We start from the raw sequence: 22,457 nt of genomic DNA, 5'->3' as shown, positions 1-22,457 counted from the left end.
CGTCATTACTACTACTGTTATTAATAATATTGTTGTTATTATTAAGGGTAATGACACATATAGGGTCCGTTTGGTTCGGTTTTGAAGAAATGTCATTGGAATAATGCAAATACCTTAAAGAACTTTAAAAAATGTTAGGCTTTGATAAATTATAACATTAAAATGTAACTTAGTATAAACACTGTTTGGTAAAATTTACATTTGTAATTAGTTTTTTTGTTTTGTTTTTTTTTTTTTTTTTTAAAGTTTGAAATCAAATTCCGACGGTTGACCATCGCCGGACGGCCAGATCTAGCCTCGCCTGGTCGCCTGGCTCACGCGTGAGACTAGTTGACGCTAGCTAAGGTTGTGTGACCTCAAACAAGGCTTCCTAGCGGCTAGATATGGCCGCTCGCGGCTGAGCGCCGCCCACCACAAAGAAAAAGACGAACAGCGAAGAAGAAGGCGAATAGCGGAGAAGATGATGAATTTTGACTCGATGAACATTGAAATCACATCTCCAGAATGCCCAACGCTCAAAGTTGGTCCTCCCCGGCATTCGGCTTTCAGCGTTTAAAATGCCCGCATTTCGTAAATGACATTCAAAAGCCCTTGCCAAACACCCAAAATTTCCCCCACAACCCCTTGGGAATGCCCAACCAAACACCCCCATAGTGCTTTAATCTTTGAACTTTCACTTAACGTGCAATTTGGTCTATAAATTTCAGTTTGTTTAATTTGATTTTTAAATTTTAATCCAATGTACAATTGATTCTCAAACTTCTAATTTATTTAACATAATCTCTTAATTTTTTATATATATTCAATACAATTGCATTGAATATTTTCATATAGTTCGAGAATTATTGAATGACTATAAAAAAGGATCATATTAAAAAAATCATATAAATTAGAGAATATATTGAATGTGTACCAAAAATTTAGGAATTATATTGAATAAATTAAATTATATTACATATTGAGTTAAAGTTTAGAGACGATATCGAATAAATTAAAAGTCGAATGATTAAATTGTACATTGAACTTAAGTTAAAAGAAGCTGTTTGTGTCATTTATTATTATTATTTTCCACTTTTTTTCCTCTTTTAATTTTTTTTTAATTATTCATGTGTTTGACGTGGTATGAGCGACGGAGACGACCGGTCGCGACTGGCGGGATATTATAATATTTTTATAATTATTTTTTAATAAAATCTGAATCACGCTGGTTGCCCAGACGGTTCTGGTCGTTATTTCTTAGGCGCGGTCCCGGGTGGCGGGATCAGCTGCGGGCGAGCGCACTATAGCAAGGTACGTGGCGGATTGTCATTGCACGTAGCAGATCAGCACGAGATTAGCCTCGGCTCTAGAATATTAATATATTAAATATCTTGCACTCCATCACGGGATTAGGTGACGGATAAAACGGGATTAGAAAGGAGGGACCTAAGAACTTATTTCTTGAACGTATGACAAAAAAATATGTTAGATTTTCGACCAAAAAAAAAAAAAAAGTGAGACCGAATAGTTGGCCAACTTATTTACAGTTGGTGAATTCTTTTTTTTTTTTTGGTAAAATTCTAATTCAAAGTTGATAACTTCATGCAACTATTTAAGGACTAAATTAATAAAATTGAATTAGTTATTTAATAGTGATTGGGGTAATTTTCCCGTCTTCTTTTGATTGTATAAATAAATAATGCACTCGAGTTATAAAATTTATAAAAAATGCAATCAAGTTTTAAAGTTTAATAAATTGAGGCAATCAAATCTTTTTGTTAACTCTGTCCAATTTGATTAAAAAAATGTTGGTAAGGGTTATTAGGTCCTCCACAAGCCTCACCAAAACTTTTTGGCGGCGGTGAGGTGGTGGCAGGGCAGGTCCTTCCCCTTGCCTCTTTTTGTTTTTCAAGGCCGAAATGACATCATTTTAGTTTTATTTTTCATATTTTAGTAAGATTAATGTCACGTAAGAGAGAAAATAATAAATAGCCACATTGGCATTTTCCTTTAGTCTAATTGGATGGAGTAAATGAAAGGACTTAATTATATCAATTTTCTAAGTTTTAATATTTGATTATACTTTTTATAAGTTTTGTGACTTGGTGACACTTTTTAAATATTTTTGAGGTTTCTAATTCACTTATCTCCGCAAGAGGGTTTCGAAAACACGCCATAAAGACGGTCGTAAATTTTATGAGAAGGTTTAGAAAAGTAATGTTTCCTTTCCTTATGTTCTGGACGACAACTTCCCTTCTTTTTGTGCAAGAAAGCTACAGAATTGCTCATTGTTTTGTGGGTTAAGGCTCACTTACATGTCCAAAACTTTTCTCGATAAATATTAATGTTGAGGACGTTTTTCATTCATTTTCTTTAACCATTTTCGATAAAATTGCTGGTGGTGCCTTTGTGGTTTGCATCTTTATGCATCGTGCCAAATTGTTTCGATTAAGAGTCCATTTGTTATTTTAAAAAGATTCTTGCTAAAAAATTATTTTTCAACTTTTTGGTATTAATCGATATGTAGAAAACATTTTTCATGAACTGAAAGCAATGGACTTAAATTGAGGAAAAACGGTTACCTCTTTCGACAAGAATGAAATCACTTCTCCATGCGCCAAGCCGATGCCGAGCGTGGAGAGGAGGAGGAGGAGGAGGAGGAGGTTAAAACCTTTGCGACATGCCATTTGTCAGCCATCCAAGGCCAATTTACCAATGTGCTGATGCTCTTGGAAAGCATAAACATTTTCTTGGACAAGACTTCATTTTACATATATGGCTCTCACATGGGCGAATTTTCTGTCATCCGACAACAACTTAGAAGAGCATGGATTTTCTCTTTTAAGATTTAAAGGGAATGTTATAAATAGTTCATGAACTTTCACTCGATGTGTAATGTATTTCTTGAACTTTTAATATATTTAATATAGTCCCCGAACCATATGAAAAAAACAATATTGTCTATTATGTTGAATTAATGATAGGACTACATTGAACATTTTTATATAGTTTAGGGATTACATAGAATATGTATCATAAGTCCAATGGCTACTCGAACAAATTAAAAGTTCAGGGATTATATTGAATATTTGGCTAAAGTTCAAGCACCACATTGAACGGATTGAAAGTTTATGAATCACATTATACATTGAACTAAAATTTAGGAAATATTTATGTCATTATTCCTATTTCCTTCCAAAAAAAAATCTTTTTTTCCTTATTTTTGGGTAACATCTTTTTGTTTCTTTTTGAGATTGGTCAGAGAGGGGGCCATCTGTATACCATCCAAAAGACTAACTTATCGGTGAGCTGATGCTCTTATGAAGATCAGATTTTCCTTCAACGAGACTCTGTTCTTGTAAGTGCGCAGATGCTCCTGCAAAGCACTGATTTTCTCTCTTGATTTTTGTTAGATCCGTTCTCGGCGTAATTATTGATTTACACATTTACCAGGGTGAAAATGCTAGCCCTTGCACCACTGTCTTGTTGTCCTTACCCTCCTATGATGTGAGTGGAGAGCGCGAGATTAGTATCCAACCATACTCTTAGCTTGAGGCTGTCTTTCACAGATTAAACAAGATTTCGCGAGACAAAGGATATTTAATACCGAACTTGTGTCCTTTGACTCGCAAATCATGTCCTAGACCATGGGACCAAGCCCCACGGTGTTATTAATTTTTTTCGGGTATTCACAACTTCATTAGCTTATTTTACCTGAGCCAAAGCCGTTAGATTGGGCTAAAGGAGAATGAGGGCGCGTATGATAAAATTTTTATTTATCTATTTCTCTGTTCCCTGGAATAGGTTTGGAACAGAAATCCGTTTGGTAACGCAATTTGATTTTTCTATTTCTATTCCAGAAATAAATATGAAGAAGAAATTAGAAACTAAAATTTTTCTAAAATCAATTTCTGTTTCAGAAATTTTGTCATGCGCATCCTAAGTGTCTAATAATTTGCCATGGTAGTGTTCTCTTCTCAACCCTAAGACCTTCATGCGAATGATTCTCTACCGTCATGGTAGTGCTTCCTTTCCCAAACCCTAAGCCCTTTTTGCTTCCGTAACCTTCTTTTCCTTCCTTTTTTTGCTCCGTAGTTATTAAAAAAAAAAAAAACTCCTCAATGTTGCTGGGTAGTAGTCGGAAATGCGAATCGAACAGTGGAGTGTGCCGATCTAGCCATCATTCTCCTGCTTTGGTGTGGATCTAGCAGTTTAGCCTTCGGATTATCTCTAGGTTTCTTCGGATATAGGGCGATTGGGTAAGTATTTTGTTTTGGTGGATTTCTTCAGTCGATGGCTTCAGTTATTGTGGAGAAGTAGTGGTTGATAGTGATGAGTCTTCATGCTGGTTGATCGAGTTTCTGCATTTGAGGAAGATGAGTATTCTCGAGCTTCTGTGCTGGTCGATTGATTGAGCGTATTTGAGGAAGAAGGGTATTTTCGATCATCAAGGTTGGTGGATCGGACAAGTAAAGATTATTAGTATTCATGGAGAGAAAAGAAGATAATGAATTGCGAGTGGCAGCACTATATAAAAGACTGGGTTACCTTTGGTCTGAGGAAGATGTTGTCGAAGTATCCCCTGAAATTTCTCAGTCAAAAAAGGAGGAATGTTCACGCACTCTCTTTGGCAAGCTCTTCTCCAAACCTAATGTCAATTTCCCAGCATTTGTAACCACTATGAAAAAAGCGTGGAAAGCTGATACTATTATCTGTGCACAAAAAGAACTGGGGCTATTTACTTTTATGTTTCAAACGGAGGAGGAAAAAGTGAGAATTATGAAGGCTTCACCTTGGTCGTATTCGAGTAATTTGCTTGTATTAAGACATCGTGAGCCAGAAATCCTTGAGCATTGTTATGAGTTTACCAAAGCTGCCTTTTGGGTGCGTATTGGAGGCGTTCCCCCTGGTTGGAGAGTAGAGCAAGTCTTCAAAGATCTGGGAAGTAGAATCGGTCGAGTCTTGGAAGTTAGCCTTGATACTACAGGAAATAAACAGAGAGGAGGAAGAGTCAGAGTAGAAGTTGATCTGAATGCACCTTTGAAATCGGGGGCAATCCTGGATATTGGATCCAAATGGCTATGGGTGGAATTCAAGTATGAGCGTCTTCCCCATTTATGTTATTCTTGTGGGAGAATAGGACACTATGCTTCCGATTGTACTGAAATTCCTTATGAACAGTCACCTTGGGGAAATAACAAAATCGGATCATATGGGCCCTGGCTGAAATCAGAAACAAGTGAGCATAGCCCTTATTGGGAGACTTTTTATGGCCAAATTGAAGAAGACATTACTATGGAGGAGACAGTACCTGTGACACCATCACAATCCGGTGGTATGGAGATCATAGCTCATGAAACAGCCCCTGATATACAACTTGGAGCTTGCGGCAAAAGAAGACTTGACAGCTCTCTTGGCAAAGAGATAGCTCCAGTTCATGAAGGGTCTTTCCAGTTCATGAAGGGTCTTTCCACGAAGTCACAGACCATGGCAAACTGGTTCAATGTTCTGAGAACCATAAACAAGTCCTATCAAAAGTAGGAAAAAGCAGCAAGAAGAATATGAAAGTTCAGAAGGCGAAAAAACAGAAATGTATTACTGAGAAAATCCCCCTCATGATTGATGATACTTAATTTCTGGATACTCTTGTGAAATTGGTTGCAGAAGGACAATGATGGGCTCTGGTGGCTGGCCCTAATAAGCAACCTATGACGCCATGAAAATCGTTAGTTGGAATTGTCAGGGGCTGGGCAACCCCCTGACAATTCAAGAGCTAAAAGCCTTAACGGCTAAAGAAAGGCCCAGTATTCTATTTCTTATGGAGACTAAAAACAAATAGGCTATGGTGGAAAAAGTTTGCAAAAATTACCCTTCTAGAAAATTTTCCTGGTTAATCCTTTAGGTACAGCAGGGGGTTTAGCTCTTTTGTGGCAGGAGGAAGTGTTATTGAAGGTAAAAACTAGTTCAAAGTACTATATTGATGTAGATTGTATGGATCCAGATAGCAGGCAACATATGCAAATTACTTTTATCCATGCTTCTGGCCGTGGATCTGCATGGGTGATTTTAATGAAATTCTATATGTGTGGGAAAAAGTTGGGAAAAAAGAAGCGGATAATAGTCGAATTGCATCATTCAGAAATATGATAAATAACCTCTCCCTAATGGATATGGATAGTCATGGGTGTGCATATACATGGGCCAATAATAGAGATGGGGAAGATCTTGTGAAGAAACGTTTAGACAGAGCACTATGCACCTTAGAGTGGAGAATTACCTTTTCTGAAGCTGAAGTACAAGCCCTTCCAGCTATTGGATCGGATCATAGTCCTCTTATTCTCCGACTCTATCCTGAGAAGACAAAGACAAAGAGGTCTTTCAAAATAGAGGTTTTCTGGACAGAGCATGAAGAGTATTATGAACTTATGCAACAAACATGGAAACCTAACTCTATCTCACCATGCACATTTTCAGAAAAATTAAAGGAGACATCAAAAGTATTGGCAAAGTGGAGTAAATAAAAGTTTGCCAATGCAAGGCTGCAGATAAAAGAGCTGAATATGGCTCTTACAGAGCTTACTAATCGGTATGACCAGCACACTTGTAGAAAGGAAAAACAGAGCATTATCCAGCAGATAGAAAAATTACACAGACAAGAGGAACAATTTTGGGGTATGAGGTCCCGGATTAAATGGATGCAATGGGGAGACAAGAATACCAGATTTTTTCATGCATCAACTATACAACGGAGGCAGAGAAATAGAATAACAATGCTGCAATTTGAAGATGCAAACTGGTGTAGAGATCCTATCCTAATCCGCAACCATATTCTGTCTTTTTATAAAGAGATATATACTTCAGAGGGCCCAAGGCAATACCAACCTATTCTTACCCAATGTCCCTCACCTATAACACAACACCTGAATGATGATCTAGTGGCTGTACCTTCGCTTGAGGAGATCCAAGAAGTTGTTTTTCAGATGGGAGCACTCAAAACACCTGGCCCAGATGGCTTCAATGGTATGTTTTATCAAAAATCATGGGATAATGTAAAAATTGACCTGCTTCAGTTAGTTCTGAATTTTTTCCAGACAGGGCTTCTTGATCCCATACTTAACCAGACACACCTCTCCTTAATCCCTAAAGTGAAGAACCCTGAAACCATAAGTCAATACAGACCTATTAGCCTATGCAACTTCAGTTACAAAGTAATTTCAAAACTTCTAGCAAACAGACTAAAGAAGTGGTTACCCTCTATTATTGAACCAGAGTAGTGTGCATTTGTCCAAGGTAGACAGATACAGGACAATATCTTCATTGTGCAGGAAGTATTACACCAACTGCGCATCACAAAAAAGAGGAACAAACATCAGGCTATCCTTAAACTAGACATGCAGAAAGCATATGATCGAATTGAATGGGATTTTTTGAGGGATTGTATGTGATATTGCTAGTATGAGTACCTAGAGGGGGGTGAATAGGTGCCTAAACAATTTATCGATATACGGAAGCGATTCTTAACATATGATAGAAAGTAAATTCTCTCTTAATTAACAAAATGAAATACGATCGAGGTAGAGAGAGTGAGGAAGAGAAAATTGAACACAGGATTTATAGTGGTTCGGCTTATTCCAAGCCTACGTCCACTCTTCCGCACCGACAGCCACCTATTGGATTTCACTATGATCAAAAGAGAAGTTACAGCACAGCTTTACCTTGATTCCACAAAGTGTAGATGTTCTACCACACCTCCTCAAGGTCTCTCACAAATATAGATTCTCTTTTGTATACAAGTATTCGCTCAAAGGATTTATCTAAACAAATAGGAGCTTCAGACTTTGGAATTCTTCTATCGCGCACACCTCAAACAACTAAAAACGTCTTCCTTATATACTCCTTTATGCCATCATACCCGTTGGCACTTACCAAAGGAATTCCTCCAATCTACCCGTTGGACGGAATCAATTAGGAAGATTGTTCGAGCTATTAAAGGAACGTGTTGATAGCCCATCAATCCTGTTCGCCCATACAATCAAGATCTCGGTTTCCATAAGTAGAACCTTCCAATAATATTTAGACAATCATCGAATCTTCAATCATTGAATCAATCTTGATCAATCAAAGGATTCTGATACGTCTTCTCCAGCCACGAGATCTTCTCTAGATGATAAGGTTAAATCCCGAACAAAACATCCAGGTTACGGATAACCTTTCTTCAACGGATTAGAGACTCACAATGAGGATAGACTTTGAGTCTTGAGTCTGGCTGTCCAGAAGTCTTCAGACTTTAACTAACAGAGTCTGCAGACCTTCAGACTAGACTGATGGAAACGTTTTGTCAACTTCAAAACACTTCACGAAGATTTCTCCAACAGTATGCAGCATATGGGATTTTGTGGAAAGTGGATCACACTTATCATGCAATGTGTGTCTATAGTTTCTTTCAGCGTGAAGATTAATGGAGAACCTACCAATTTCTTCCATCCCTCAAGGGGACTCAGACAAGGCGACCCTCTATCATCTTATTTATTTATTCTGGTCTCTAATGTTCTCACTTGGCTGATGCATAAAGCTATTACAGATGGCAGCCTCAAAGGAATTCAGTTGAACAGGTTTTGTCCTAGACTATCACATTTATTGTTTGTGGATGATGTTATCTTTTTTATGGATGATACTATCATGGAATGTCAAAACCTGGCATTGATACTGAAACAATACTGCTATGCTTCGGGACAAGCTATAAACTTAAACAAATCGGGGGTGTACGCGGTGGCCGCGCGGTTAAGGCTTGGGGAAGAGTTCGAGACTTCGCGTTCGCAGTGCTTCAATGCTCAACGCGCGACTTACTTGTGGATGGGCCAGTGGTGGGGGCCCTACCCACTCCAGGGTTTACTCTCCACCGCGAAGTGGCGCACGGAGGTTCCCTGGGTCACAAAAAAAAAAAAAAAAAACAAATCGGGGGTGTATTTTAGTGTCAATTGTCCCTCTACATTGAAAAGAAATATGGCCACATAATTAAGGGTTCCGGTATTTGAAAAAACAGGGAAGTATTTAGGCATTCCCACAGATTGGGGACAATAAAAAAAAGAACTTTTTGCATGGATTTTAGCTAGGGTCAATACAAAGCTTGAAGGGTGGAAAGAGAAATTACTTACCAAGGCAGGGAAGGAGGTGCTGATTAAAAGCGTTGTTCAGTCCATACCTATGCATGCTATGTCCATCTTTAAGCTACCAGTATCTATCTGCAGAGCAATTGAACAGCGAATTGCATCATTCGTGGAAAAAGATGATAAGAAGAGAGGAATTCATTGGAAAACTGGGAGGTAATGAAAACTCGTAAAGATGAAGGAGGAATGGGTTTCAAAGATTTGATTACCTTTAATTATGCCATGTTAGGCAAGCAAGTTTGGAGGCTATCAAATTCTCCCTCTGTATTGTGTAGTAGAGTGCTGAAAGGAATCTATTTTCCCAATGAGGACCTCTGGACAGCGAGCACTAGACAACGTCCCTCATGGGGATGGCGGAGTTTGATTATTGGTAGAGATACAATTAAAGAAAATATCAAATGGTTAGTTGGGGATGGTAAATCTATTCGTATTTGACAAGATAAATGGTTGATGCAAGAGGTACGGGGTGGACAAAGCAATACAACAGAACCCCTGATGGTTTTTGAACTCATATAGGAAAATTCCAGAGAGTGGAATGTACAAAAGATTCAACATCTGTATAACGAAGGTATTGTCAATGAGATCCTGGCTATCCCACTGAACCCACTACCGCATCCATATTATCTAGTTTGGACAGGTAACAATACTGAGAAATATACTGTTAAAAGTGGCTACAACAGAGCAATTGTAGTCAATACACAACAAAACATAAATAAGGCCTCCTGCTCGTTTCGACCGCCACGTACCTTATGGACAAGAATCTGGAGCCTTGATGTGTTACCGAAAATCAAGACTTTCCTTTGGGCACTCTGTCAAAATGCCATCCCCACGAGGGAAAATCTACACAGAAGAAAAATTATCACAGATCCACTCTGTCCAATTTGCTGTACGAAGGTAGGATCAACTGAACATCTCTTCTTTTTGTGTAAATGGACCAAACGCATATGGGCAGATTCAACTTGTAGGGGTCTAAGTCCAACAAACGAGATTACCCGAGCAGATAAGTGGATAATGGAAGCTTTTTGAACAACTAAAGACATACTTGACCGGGAATATACAGGATTGATCCTCTGGCACATATGGAATGCAAGGAACGGCTGGATCTTTCGAGCAAAAGCACCGAATTCGGCTGATACACTGAGATGTGCGCAAGATCAACACTCAATTTGTACTCAAGGACAAAAGAGAAAGAATCGACCAAACCCTAATCGCGCCTTACCTCTGCGATGGAAACCTCCGGATAGATCAGACTTGAAGTTGAATGTTGATGCATCTTGGATTCAAGGAGAGTTTCTTTGCTCTGTGGCTGGAGTTGTGAGGGATTCGTCGGGGCTGATGGTCGAGGGCTTCGCGAGCACTTCTAGGGTTTCTTCTTCGCAGGAGGCGGAACTCGACGCCCTTTTCCACGGTCTCTTTTATATCAAAGACTTCCAAAGGTGGCACGTGAGGGACTTCTGAAGTCAACTGCTTCGCTGGATTTGCGAAAGTGATTGTAGTCTAGTAGTTGACCAGGTAATGGGCCGGGCCGATTCTCAATGGAACTTAAAAGAAGCGTTCAGAAAATGCAAACAAGAGCTGGGTCAGTGTGTGAATGTCCAAGTTAACTGTTGTACACGCGAAGAAAACCGTGCTGCGGACTGGATTGCACGATCTCACCGCGCGAACAAGCTCCCTTTCAACTGGTGGATTAACCCTCCATTGCCTCTTTGGAACATATTATGTTCGGACATTAGTCCGTTTTTATCTTGTAAGACTCCTTTTAAGTAAGAATACCACGTCACTTCTTTTCGACCAAAAAAAAAAAAAAAAAAAATAAAGAGGCACATATCAAAATAGAGTTGTACAAATCGGTCTAACGTGAAATGTGAAATGAGCTAACATAATTTGGAGTATCGACAATACTGAGCAAATGTAGGACGAGCGTATCTAGTAGTTTTCCCTAGGAAGACCTAATCTTGCTAATTAAGGCAAATACGAAAACAGATTTGTACAAATCCAAACTTTCCAGTGAAACAAACTGAGAATTGATCGATCATAGCTACAATGCCCAATGCGAGATTTGTAATGATACTAGACTTTTAGATTTCGAAAAAGCAAAATGCAAGAATCAATAACCACACGAATTGTCGAATTTATATTCTCATGGACAGAAATGTTTGGAAAGTAAATTTAATGAGAGACTAAGAAAAATTAAACGACATATTTCTCGAATACATAATTAATTAATTGATTAATGCCATTTTGCCGAGGATTTCACACATAACACTAAAAAACAACGAACGAGAATTACTCTTCCTACAATATTTGGTTGCCCTAATAAAGTTCCGTTGAAGTTCGAATTTTTCAAGCGTATAATTTGTAGAAGTAAGATTATCACCGAAATATTAGGTAAACGATTACTGAAAAGACGTCATAGTTTAGTATATTTTGCAATAAATTCTTCAAAATATTAATATTAAATTGATATAACAATGTGCACAATATTATTTGGAAGGAAAAGAACAATATCATTTTCCGTAATCACAATCTTTTTCTGCCAGCTGTGAAGAAGTGCCTACACAAGATTGTCAAGGACAAGGCTATGACCTTCCAACAGGTGGCGGATACCCTAACCAATAGGAGGATGCAACAGAGCTGAAGCCTTAGCCCATCTAGTTTCTCAATTTGGTTACCATGAAACCCTTGCACTCTTATTGACATTTCCTAATGTCACCATGAGTGCAAGTTCCGTCTGTTGGTGTCGGGTCTCCTTCTTTTGTAAAGTTCCTTTTTGGGTTAAAGTTAATACATATCTTACCTTTACCAAAAAAATAAAATAAAATTGATATAACAATGTGATCTTGTGTGATGATTTAAACATTTTGGCTACATTTGATTGTTTCGATTTGAGCTTGAGTAGGATAACAAAATATCCTATCTAGTGTTTGATAACTTTTTTTGAACTAGATAAATCCGGATAAAATGGTGGATAAGAAAATCGAGCTAAGAAGTGGGATAAACTTGGATTGGATAAAAAAGTTTTTTTTTTTTTAAAATAACAATTTCCTTCACCGATGGAGTGATGGAGTTCGGCTTCACCGGCTACTGTGCAAGGAACACCACCACAACAACTTATCACTCCCGACCATCGTTGGACGCTAATTGTCCTCGCTGTTCAGCCCATTGTCATTTGTTGACCGTCGAACCGAATCGGCTATCGATGATGAATAATCAAAATTGATGCATTGACCCATAAAGTCATCTTTGAAAAAGAAGAAGAAGAAGCAAAAACCAAAGTGACTTTACCAAAAAAAAAAAAAAAAAAAAAAAAAAAAAAAACAAAGTGCACAAAATTTTCGGCGCTCTATTTTGGTCCCAAGCGGTGGTTGTTTGATTTTGCTGTAATGTTTCGATGTCCGATCCTATCCTCTACTCAGATTTGAGACTCTGTTAACAATTGGAAGATTTCAAAAGAGGAGGAGAAGCTTCGGCGAAGCGCAAAATGGTGCTAGTAACAAGATGCTGCACTAGAATTGAAAGGTTTCACCATTGAATCCTAATCTCGGATTGCAGCAAACATGGGAAATGGTTTTTTCACGATCCAGAGGATATTTGAAAGAGTTGTAATCCTATCTTATCCTATCCATTCGATCCCAATCTAAATCCAGGCGAATGCAGATTAAGGATTACTCTAAAAATCATAAGTGAACCGAAATTCTTCTTGCTGTGAAAAGTTCAAATCTCGACCAGCATTAACAATTTTACGACGTCGTATTGAATGGCAACTTATTTCTCATAAGATTAGAGAGAGAGAGAGAGAGAGCTACATGGCTCTTACATCGAATGCTTCGGATTACGCTTGGCAAATCTCACTTTCGAAGAACTCGAACTCCCGGTAGCGCGGGCCCTTCTTCCGGTCGCGGATCATGGTCCTGTAACACAGCGACGACGTCTGGTTCACGACGATATGCAGGAGATAGTTGATGAATTTGCGAGTTTCCTGAGTCTCCCCTCCCACGACCTCCTTCAAAATCAGGTAGCGGCGGTGCTCCAAGTTGTAGGAGTTGACCGCGACTTGGGCGAGGAATTGGACTTGCGGATCGTGCACGTCCTTGATCGGCTCCGGGGGTCCGACCGGGGAGTCCGCGGCATCGTCGGCGGCGGCGATGGCCGAGAGAAGGAGGACCGCGAGGGAGGTTATTAAGAGGAGGATTTGAGGTCTCATCGTCTTTGATGTTATGTAACTGATGTTATGCAACAGCTGCTGCTTCCTTTCTAACGATGGAGTCGATGGTTGCTTGTCGGCAGATTTGTTCCTTTATATGTGAAAACTACAAGATACTTTAGTGAAAGTGCAAATTTGTCAACCGAAGATCTGTCTTTTTATGATTCTGATTTTATTTCTTTGCCATATTTTATATTTATCCTTTACCAAAGTTTGCAACCGTATAATTCCTTTTAGGGAAAATGATGTAAATGATTATTAAACTTTGATTCGATGTACACTTTGGTCTCTTAACTTATAATTTGTTTAATGTGGTCCTTGAACTTTAGCTTAATGTGCAATATCGCTGTTGAACTTTTAATTCATTTAATGTAATTCTTAGATTTTTTATACATGTTCAAATTTAGTCCTTGTACTATATGAAATGTTTAATGTTGTCATTGAACTTGAATTAATGAAAAGACAATATTGAATATTTTCGTATAATTTAGGGATTACATTGAACATATATCAAAAGTTGAGAGATCATATTGAACAAATTAAAAGTTTAAGGATCACATTATATATCAAGCTAAATATCATAGACCATATTAAACAAATTTAAAATTCAAGAACTATATTGCGCATGGAGCCAAAGTCCATAGATCATTTATGTAATTATCTCTTCTTCTTTTATTTTTTCCAATGGTTGCTGAATGTTCATGATTAATATCAATCGGCTAGGGACGGATTCTAAGTGGGCCGGTCCTGCTTTATCAAGAGAATTACAAATAAATCCAACTATGTTCTGAAAATCTCCAATTAGTTTTCTAGACTTTATGTGTTTGTTGGACCAATTTCTAAGAAGTGGTTCAACCTACTGCCGGATGTTTCCTATATAATTTGCACGACTTGGGCACCGATTTTGTAGCCAAATTATAGATAGTAGAAGGGCGTAGTGATATAAATACATATTTATATTTATACATTGGTTGTCCTAAATTATGTCTTGATGGAGCATTGGAGTTCTGTGGGATAATTGAGCGGCGATCTAATGTATTGTGAGAGATTAATGCGTTTTCACAAGAGATATATAAATTGAGATATAATAATGTGCGTTCTCCTTTTTATTTTATGCGATCTAGTTCTTGAAACTTTCGAAAGTCCACTCAACGTAGCCTCCAATTAAAAATTCTGACTCATTTAGATGACATAACCATAAACTATGGTTAGCTTGACATCGTATTGGCTTATAGGTAAACTCCACTTCATATATATAATATCTCATTATTTACACTGAAAAATAAAAGAATTAAGATTTGTTGAATTATGAATATAACGTGACAGTCCACATTTGAAAAGTACGCAAGACGTGGCGTACACTTAATCGAATGACTTATGAGCACATTTTAAAAAAAAAAATCAATAATTAGATCAATGAAAAAAAAAGTTCAGATATTACATTAAACATTGAAAAAAAAATCCAAATACTGCCCATATCATCGCTCTAGAAATACACAATTAGAATCATGGCCAGACGATTGCGTGGATTTTTATACATAATTTTGTGATAACTGAACTTAGGTGATAAATTTGATGGGTATTTCATCCTTGTGGTTTGCAATATCGATTCTTTTCCGTATCATATGCTTGGAAATGATGAGTTAATAGAAAAGGTTCAGGTTGCCAAACCTATGGCACCGTGACTTTCCATACCTATTAGTCTAATTTACAATAAATTCTTCCAAAAAAAAATGTAGATTGATATCACATTAAGAAGTTTTGTGATGATATAAACTTCTTGAGATACGGGATTACTCTAAGCGAAATTGAGGTACTAGGAAACATTGGACCCTCCGCCAACTATAGCGATTTTAGGATGTCTCATTGAATCGCAACTTTCTTTTAGTTTCCTGTTGAATTCTCAACCAACCGTAACGATTACTCTCAGCAAAATTGGAACGGATTTTTTCATACCGGGAAATATTCAAGTCTCGACCAATGAACCGTAACTTTATTTGTCGTTCAAATAGCAAAAGAGAGAGCTACATAGCTTTTGAAATCGATTTCTTTGTATCAATCTCAGCAAGTCTCGCTATCAAAGGACAAAACCTCCCAGTGGTGCAGCCAGTTATACTCCAGAACCACAGCCTTGTAACATGACGGCGGCTGTTCCACGTTGAGATGCAGGAGATACCTGTAGTCGGAATCACCCGCCGCGGAATTCCCTCCTCGGATGGCCTTCAGAACCAGGCCGGTGTGGCTCTTCCTGTTGAAGTCGGCTACTGCGAATTCGGCGATCGCTATGATGTGCTTGTTTTTCAAGTCCTTGATTGGCTCCCATATACCGCCGGCGATAGCTGGGCCAATGGCGGTGATGGCCGAGAGAGGGAGGACGGCGAGGAAGAGGGCCAGGAGGAGCATTTGAGGTCTCATTGCCGTAGTTTCTGTGCTTTTTTCTTTCTTTCACGGTCTAGTTGGTGGTCGTTTGTTAGCAGGCTTGCTGGTTCTATAGGCTTATTTTTGTCCTAATCTGGAAAAATCCTAGGAATCCTCGATTGACAATTGCTTTTCAGGAGTGTTATTTATTTTGTTATCATATGGTATCTGTTAACACCTAAATTTTGATTAGATTTTTAATTAGGACTTAGTTTATTTATTTATGTATATTTTTTTTCGGATAATAAATAATAAATAACAAAAAAGAAGAAGCAAAAGCAGTAGCCGTCAGGGCTGGCCCTTCACGCCCAGCCCCCTTTACTTCCCCATATTTTCCCAAAAAAAAGCCAAAAAAATAACAAAAAAAGACAAAAAATGATTTATATTTTCAAAAAAAGATCAAAAATCAAAAAATGCTTTTATATCCAAAAAATGAGAAAAAGACTAAAATATATATATATATATATATATATATATTTCCTCCACAAATGCATGGAAAACCCTCTAAAAAATCCAAAAAGCCTTAGGGTTTAATTAAAGATGAGGTACCGAAAGGACATTAATTATTAATTAGTGTGATTAAGTCTTCAAAATAGTTTCTCTAGTTGTGCAGGAGTGTTTCTCCCATGGGTTTCTAATTAACCTAACACAAATTGATTAGTGGCGACTCATTTTAAAAATTAACTTACATGTTAAAAATTTGGACTATTAAGTCGTGAATTGGTAGGTTTGAGAGAGTTCAGGCTAAGTCTAATAGACCTAGCTAAATCATTAGTCTCTGCCAGCGCTAGTCCCTAATTAGAAGAGCACAGTTTTCCCCAATTTTTCTTCTTCTCTTCGTGTCATTTACACCTCAATTTGTGACAGAATATGATGTGTTGTCCTTTAACTCTCTTTCTTTCAAAATTCAAAGTAGCCTCAAAACTTTTCTTTTTTGCAATCTAATTCTTGTTATTTTTAAAAATCTACTCAATATAGTCCTCCAGTTAAAATTTCTAACACCTTTAGCTGACGTAACCATAATTCTCTCTTTAATTATTTTCACCTAAAGAGAGGAAGAAAAAAAGATTTATAGCGTTGTGGGAGACTAATGCGATTCCACCAGAGATGTATAAATAAAGAGGTGATAACACATGTCCTCCTTTGACTTTCTTTCAAAGTTCAAAGCAATCTCTAAATTTTTATCTTGTGCAATGTGGTTGTTGATACTTTTAAAAATCCACTAACGTAGCCCTCCAATTAAAATTTCTAAACACATTTAGATTACGAGATTACGTCACCGTAAACTATGGTCAACGTAAATTATGGTTAACTTGACGGTATATTTGACGTGGCGATTGTATATATCTCATTATTTTCACCTAATAGGAAAGGAGAAATAAATAAAGGAGCAAAAATTTGTTGACTTACGAGAAAAAAAAATGCTACAGTCCATGTCATTATTTTGACCCTATAAACGTTGACGTGGCAGTCCACGTTAATAAAAATGCACGAGACGAGACGATCTATTTAATCGAATGACCATGCGCAGATTTTAAAAGATTCAATGATTACAATAAATTCTCCCAAAACATAGATCGATATTACGTTTACGAAGTCGTACGATGATATAAAACATTTCAAGATAAAAGGATTACTCAAAGCGAAATTGAAATAAACATCTTTTCGTACCGGAAACATTCGATCCTCTGCCAACCTTAGCAATTTTAGGAGATCACATCTACTTTCTTTTATTATTTATTTCTTGTTCGATTCTCGACCAACCATAACAACTACTCCGAGCGGAATCAATATCGAATTCATGGTGTCAACCTTAGCAACTCTTACTGTCAAAGTACAAAACCTCCCAGTGGTCCAGCCAGCGGAACTCCAGAACGACGGTGTCGAAGCAGCTCGGCGGATCCCCCTCCACGGCGAGATGCAGGAGATACCCGGTTTTTTCGCTGTCCACGACATCATCTGTTACTGTTAGGACAGCTTTGAAAATCAGGCCGGCGTGGGTCTTCCTGTTGAAGTCGGCAACCGCGAATTCGCCCATCGATTTGATGCGCGGATCGTCCACATCCTCGATCTGCTTCCACCCTTGGCCACGGGCGGCGATGGCGGAGAGAGGGAGAATGGCGAGGAAGAGGAGGAGGAGCAGGATTTGAGGTCTCATTGTCGTTGTTTCTCTATGCTTTTTTTGTTTTTTCCTTTTGACTTGCTGGTTTTTATAGGCCTTTTTTTGGGTCCTAATATGAAAAAAAAAATCCAAAGATTCCTTGATTGGCAATTGCCTTCCTGGACTGTTATCTTTCATGTTTTGTCAAAGTTTGCAACCCTATATTTCATCTTGAAAGTTCAACCCTATATTGAAAGTCGATTTTGTTTGGGTCCTAATATGGAAAAAAAAATCCAAAGAATCCTTGATTGACAATTGCCTTTCAGGACTGTTATCTTTCATGTTTTATCAAAGTTTGCAACCTTATATTTCATTTTGAATCTTCAACCCTATACTAGAAGTTGATTTCGTTTTGTTGGATGTACGTAGTGTATTAACATGGTACAAGAAAATGGATGAAATTTTAGACTCGTGTCGTTGATTAAATTCCAAAGTATATCTACTTTTAGATATTTATATATTCTCTCATCCCAAAAAAGTAGCTCAAATGACGTGGTTTTCCCTCACATATATAAACGGTTTACCAGCATATTCCACAATCGATGTAGGACAATTTTAACACAAAGTCACTACAGACCCTGTATTCTCTAACAAAAATCGAAGAAGGACTTTCGGTGAAAAATATTCCATTGCCGATTCCAATTCGAGCAAAACAATATGATAGGTTGTCCTTTTAACCTTTTTCTTTTTTCAAAATTCAGAGTTGTCTCTAAACTTCTCTTTTATGAAATCTAGTCCTTGAAATTTTTAAAAATCCACTCAATATAGCGCTCTAGTTAAAAAGTCTAACATCTGTAGTTGACATAACCATAAACTACTGTTACCCTGATACTTAGGGGGCGCATGACAACATTTCTGTTCCAGAAATAGTTTTTGGAACAGAAATAAATTTTTCTATTTCTATTTCTGGACGAGTTTCTGAGGAAAAAAATCTGTTTGATAACAATACAAAATTTCTGTTTCAGAAATAGAAATTCGTTTGATAAAATTTCTGAATAAAATTTCTATTTCTCAAAACAAAATTTTCTTTTTTTTGAGCAAATGAGATGTACATTCTTACAAATTTCATATGCTTATGACATCATTGACCCAAATACAAAGTATGATTTTTTTTTAAAAGTAAAGTCTCCCCTTTTTGCAAAAAAAAATAAATACAAAGTACGAGATGTTATATCAAATTTTCTAAATTTTCACACAAAATTCTTTAGCATCCACGTAGATAGGTAATTACGGTCAAACAATATACTTATCAATAGTCTCCATACAAGAGAAAAAAGAGATCAATATGCATTACTCTTGAGCATGATAGAAGGTTCCCAAAATTCTAGTAGAATGAAGGGGGGCAACCATATTCTAATCCCCTTCATGCTAGTGTGTCACGTTGATCGCCGCCATGGTTTACGATATTGAGCAATCATTTTAGAAAGAAACACTAAGAAGTGTATTGGATAATTTGCGGCAAATTTTACAAAATCGGCGAATTTTACGAAGTGTAACAATGACCATTACAAATAAGGGAAATCATCAAGTAGAACATCACATTACAAGAATTGAGATAGGAATCATCAAATACATTATCACAATACAAAAGCAAAGATTGTAAATCCCCAAATACAAAATAATAGAAATACATTACAAAAAGTAAAAACACGATTTCATGGAATCTCCGGCATATTATGATCCCTTGCCATCTTATTGGCAATATTCTTTCTAAGCATATTCATCTCAATTTCCTCCTCGGTCGATGTATCACCTACAACCTCATCTTGTACAGGTTCACATGAGTACTCTGGATCTCCATATAAGGAAAAGTTTCTGTCCCTCCTATCTTGATCACATATGTAGTTATGGATAGCATAACATGCAATTACAACATGTGCTTGCTTTCGACTTGCAAATGCAAGCATGTGTTTCAAAATAAAGAAGCGATTCTTTAATGCCGCAAATGATCTCTCAATGACATTCCTTAGTGAAGAATGCCTATAGTTGAACAACTATCTTGCTGTTCTTGGTCGTCTTGCTCTACCTCTATACTCATTTAGATGATACCGTTCGCGTCTAAAAGGAGTTAAGAATCCCGGCATTGATGCATAACCAGAATCTACAACATAGTATTTGCCTATAACAAAATATTCATATATTAGTAGTGATTTGTAAATACAATACAATCTTAAAGAAAATTGATAATTCTAGAACAAGTAAAAATACCTAGTGGAGGTCGAGGAAATTCCAAGCGAGGAGTCTCAAGTGCTGCTGATAACACTCGGCAATCGTTGGCAGATCCTTCCCAACCACCATACACAAAAGTGAATTTCATATCAAACGAACATACACTCATCACATTTTGAGTGGTACCTCCTTTTCTGCCTCTAAATGGAATTTGCTTTGATAAATGTATAGAAGCATGAACATGAGTACCATCAATAGCGCCCACACAATCCTATCGTTTTATCAAAGACTAGTGTTATATAAGATTAGCAACAAAATGAAACCAATATTGTAAATGAATGTATGAAAATCTTACCTTGAAATGAAGTTTATGGTTGGGATCCATAAGAATCTCATTTGGGACCACATCAAAGGAAGGCGGTACGATAATCTCTTTTGCAAGTTTGAGAACTGCTTGCAACACTATAGTGAAGTATTTGCTAATAGTTTGTCCCGAACGTTGGAATCTCTCGCATAAAGTTCTATTCGAGTTCTTGTGACAAATCATAAATAAGAATATCCCAATTTGTTCATCTACCTTTATATATCGACTATCTTTCAGCCAACCTCTTGCCTTCATCAAATCACAAAGATTGAGAAAAATGTATCTCTCCATTCTAAAAGATTCATATATTCTATCTGAATGTCCTTGAAGAACCTCCATGATCCATTCGGGTCCTGACAATATGCCATCCCTAATAGGTTCTCTCGAATGCAAAGACATATCCACCGTAACCATGCTCAACCATGCTATCATAATATCGATATCAAAATCATCAAAGATTGGTTCAACCGATTCACCTGTTGCTATTTGATCACTACACATGCTACTTTCATCCCCCTCCATATTACCTATGCCTTCACATGCAAAAAAAAAAAAAAAAATATATATATATATATATATATATATATATACAATATATAAAACACAATATATAAGTAAAGAATCTAATAATAATCAACAATAGCCACAAAGTTTTTATAATTGCATCATAAAAAAACCAAAGTATTTCAAATACATAAGTCATAGAGTGAAATTAAACAAAATATATAAATCCATAGCATACTACTCAACATCTGTTTAAAGAGATTCAAGAAATCCATGTCTCCTTTCAGGTAGCATTGTGATAAAAGCCTCTCTCCAACTGGCATGAAGACATGATTGGTTTACAGCTTTGTTGTAAATATTCTGCTCTAAATCAGGCATACTATTTAAGACGGCAACCACAACTGCTGTGGAGTAGGGGTCTACAATTGATGGGGCATCTGAGGTCACAGAGCCACTTGTTGATTGAGCCGTCCTGGTTTTAATCATTTCTTGAATGGCTTTGCAGGTGTCACTAACATCATATCTAGTACTCTTCCTCCTCCTCTTAGAATTTGGAGTCCTATCATGCTTGTGTTTCTTAAGATTTGAGGTAGTAGTCGTATCAGGTATGAAGGCCTCCTCATCAAAACGCTATTCATCAAATTCCTCTGGATCACATACTGCATAACCACTACCACCATCACCATTGTCACCACCATTGTCATCTCTCTCAGAGGACACTACCACTTCTTCAGCATATCCTACCACTTCTTCTGCATTTCCTAATGCATAGTTCCCAGTAGCATATGTATCACCAAACACGATACATAAATCAGGATACTGAGGAAACCCATCATTTTTGAATTTAACCCATTTGCTATTATTCTGTAATTTATACAATAATGACAGATGTCAGCAATATAATCAAAGCTTGCAATACAATATGAACAAAATGACATTGGTAAATTGATACCTTGATGTGAGACTCCCACACACTTTGATCATCCACAGCAACCTTATTATTTATATTTTCCCATCCAAATCTAGATTGTGATAAAAGTTTCTTGAAACTACTATACTGTTTCTTTAGTTTGTTGACCCTGTTCTTCAACTGAATTATACTAAAGTTGAGTCCCATCCGGCTATTGAATTCGGCATGTATGTTATTCCATCCTGTTTTGTTGAAGGTAGAAGTGGTGCGATTTCCTTTGTTACCTCTTGTTACCAACAAGCTTACAAGCTCATTGGTCAAAGGCTTAGTCCACTTTGCCATACAGACCTCTTTGTGGGAAGCCATTTAACCTTAACTACTTGAGCATCAAATGAGCCATATCAATTGGTATACCAGTTCAAGCGCGTAGACTTTGATGTCGATATCACATCAAGCAAAAAGAGAATAATCCTCATATAAAATTTTACAAGCAACCATATATTACAAGCAAAAAAAAAACCATTCCCACCAATCAATGCCCCATCTATTTGTTCATAATAACTAGTAGTGAAACAGAGACA

At 37.2% G+C, this 22,457-nt stretch overlaps 4 protein-coding genes across 4 annotated transcripts; all 4 read right to left on the bottom strand.

Annotated features, from left to right (window-relative positions):
• Nucleotides 1–12,978: 12,978 nt before the first annotated feature.
• LOC104442973 (cysteine proteinase inhibitor 5-like) lies at nucleotides 12,979–13,350 on the bottom strand. The gene has a single exon (XM_010056344.2). The coding sequence runs from the start codon at nucleotides 13,348–13,350 to the stop codon at nucleotides 12,979–12,981; it is 372 nt and encodes a 123-aa protein (XP_010054646.2).
• A 2,061-nt stretch (nucleotides 13,351–15,411) lies between these two features.
• LOC104442971 (cysteine proteinase inhibitor 1) lies at nucleotides 15,412–15,765 on the bottom strand. The gene has a single exon (XM_010056343.2). The coding sequence runs from the start codon at nucleotides 15,763–15,765 to the stop codon at nucleotides 15,412–15,414; it is 354 nt and encodes a 117-aa protein (XP_010054645.2).
• A 1,816-nt stretch (nucleotides 15,766–17,581) lies between these two features.
• Nucleotides 17,582–17,926, bottom strand: LOC104442970 (cysteine proteinase inhibitor 5-like). The gene has a single exon (XM_010056342.2). The coding sequence runs from the start codon at nucleotides 17,924–17,926 to the stop codon at nucleotides 17,582–17,584; it is 345 nt and encodes a 114-aa protein (XP_010054644.2).
• A 3,670-nt stretch (nucleotides 17,927–21,596) lies between these two features.
• LOC120292529 lies at nucleotides 21,597–22,242 on the bottom strand. Its single transcript, XM_039310769.1, has 2 exons — nucleotides 21,919–22,242; nucleotides 21,597–21,830 (listed from the first exon to the last, which is right to left on the bottom strand). Exons 1-2 carry the CDS (start codon nucleotides 22,240–22,242, stop codon nucleotides 21,597–21,599), a joined length of 558 nt encoding a protein of 185 aa, XP_039166703.1.
• Nucleotides 22,243–22,457: the final 215 nt, after the last annotated feature.

This window comes from Eucalyptus grandis, chromosome 4 (assembly GCF_016545825.1).
Source record: "Eucalyptus grandis isolate ANBG69807.140 chromosome 4, ASM1654582v1, whole genome shotgun sequence".
Classification (NCBI taxonomy): Eukaryota; Viridiplantae; Streptophyta; class Magnoliopsida; order Myrtales; family Myrtaceae; genus Eucalyptus; species Eucalyptus grandis.
Note: the sequence above shows the minus strand (reverse complement) of the source record. Positions and strands in the feature narration are given on the sequence as shown.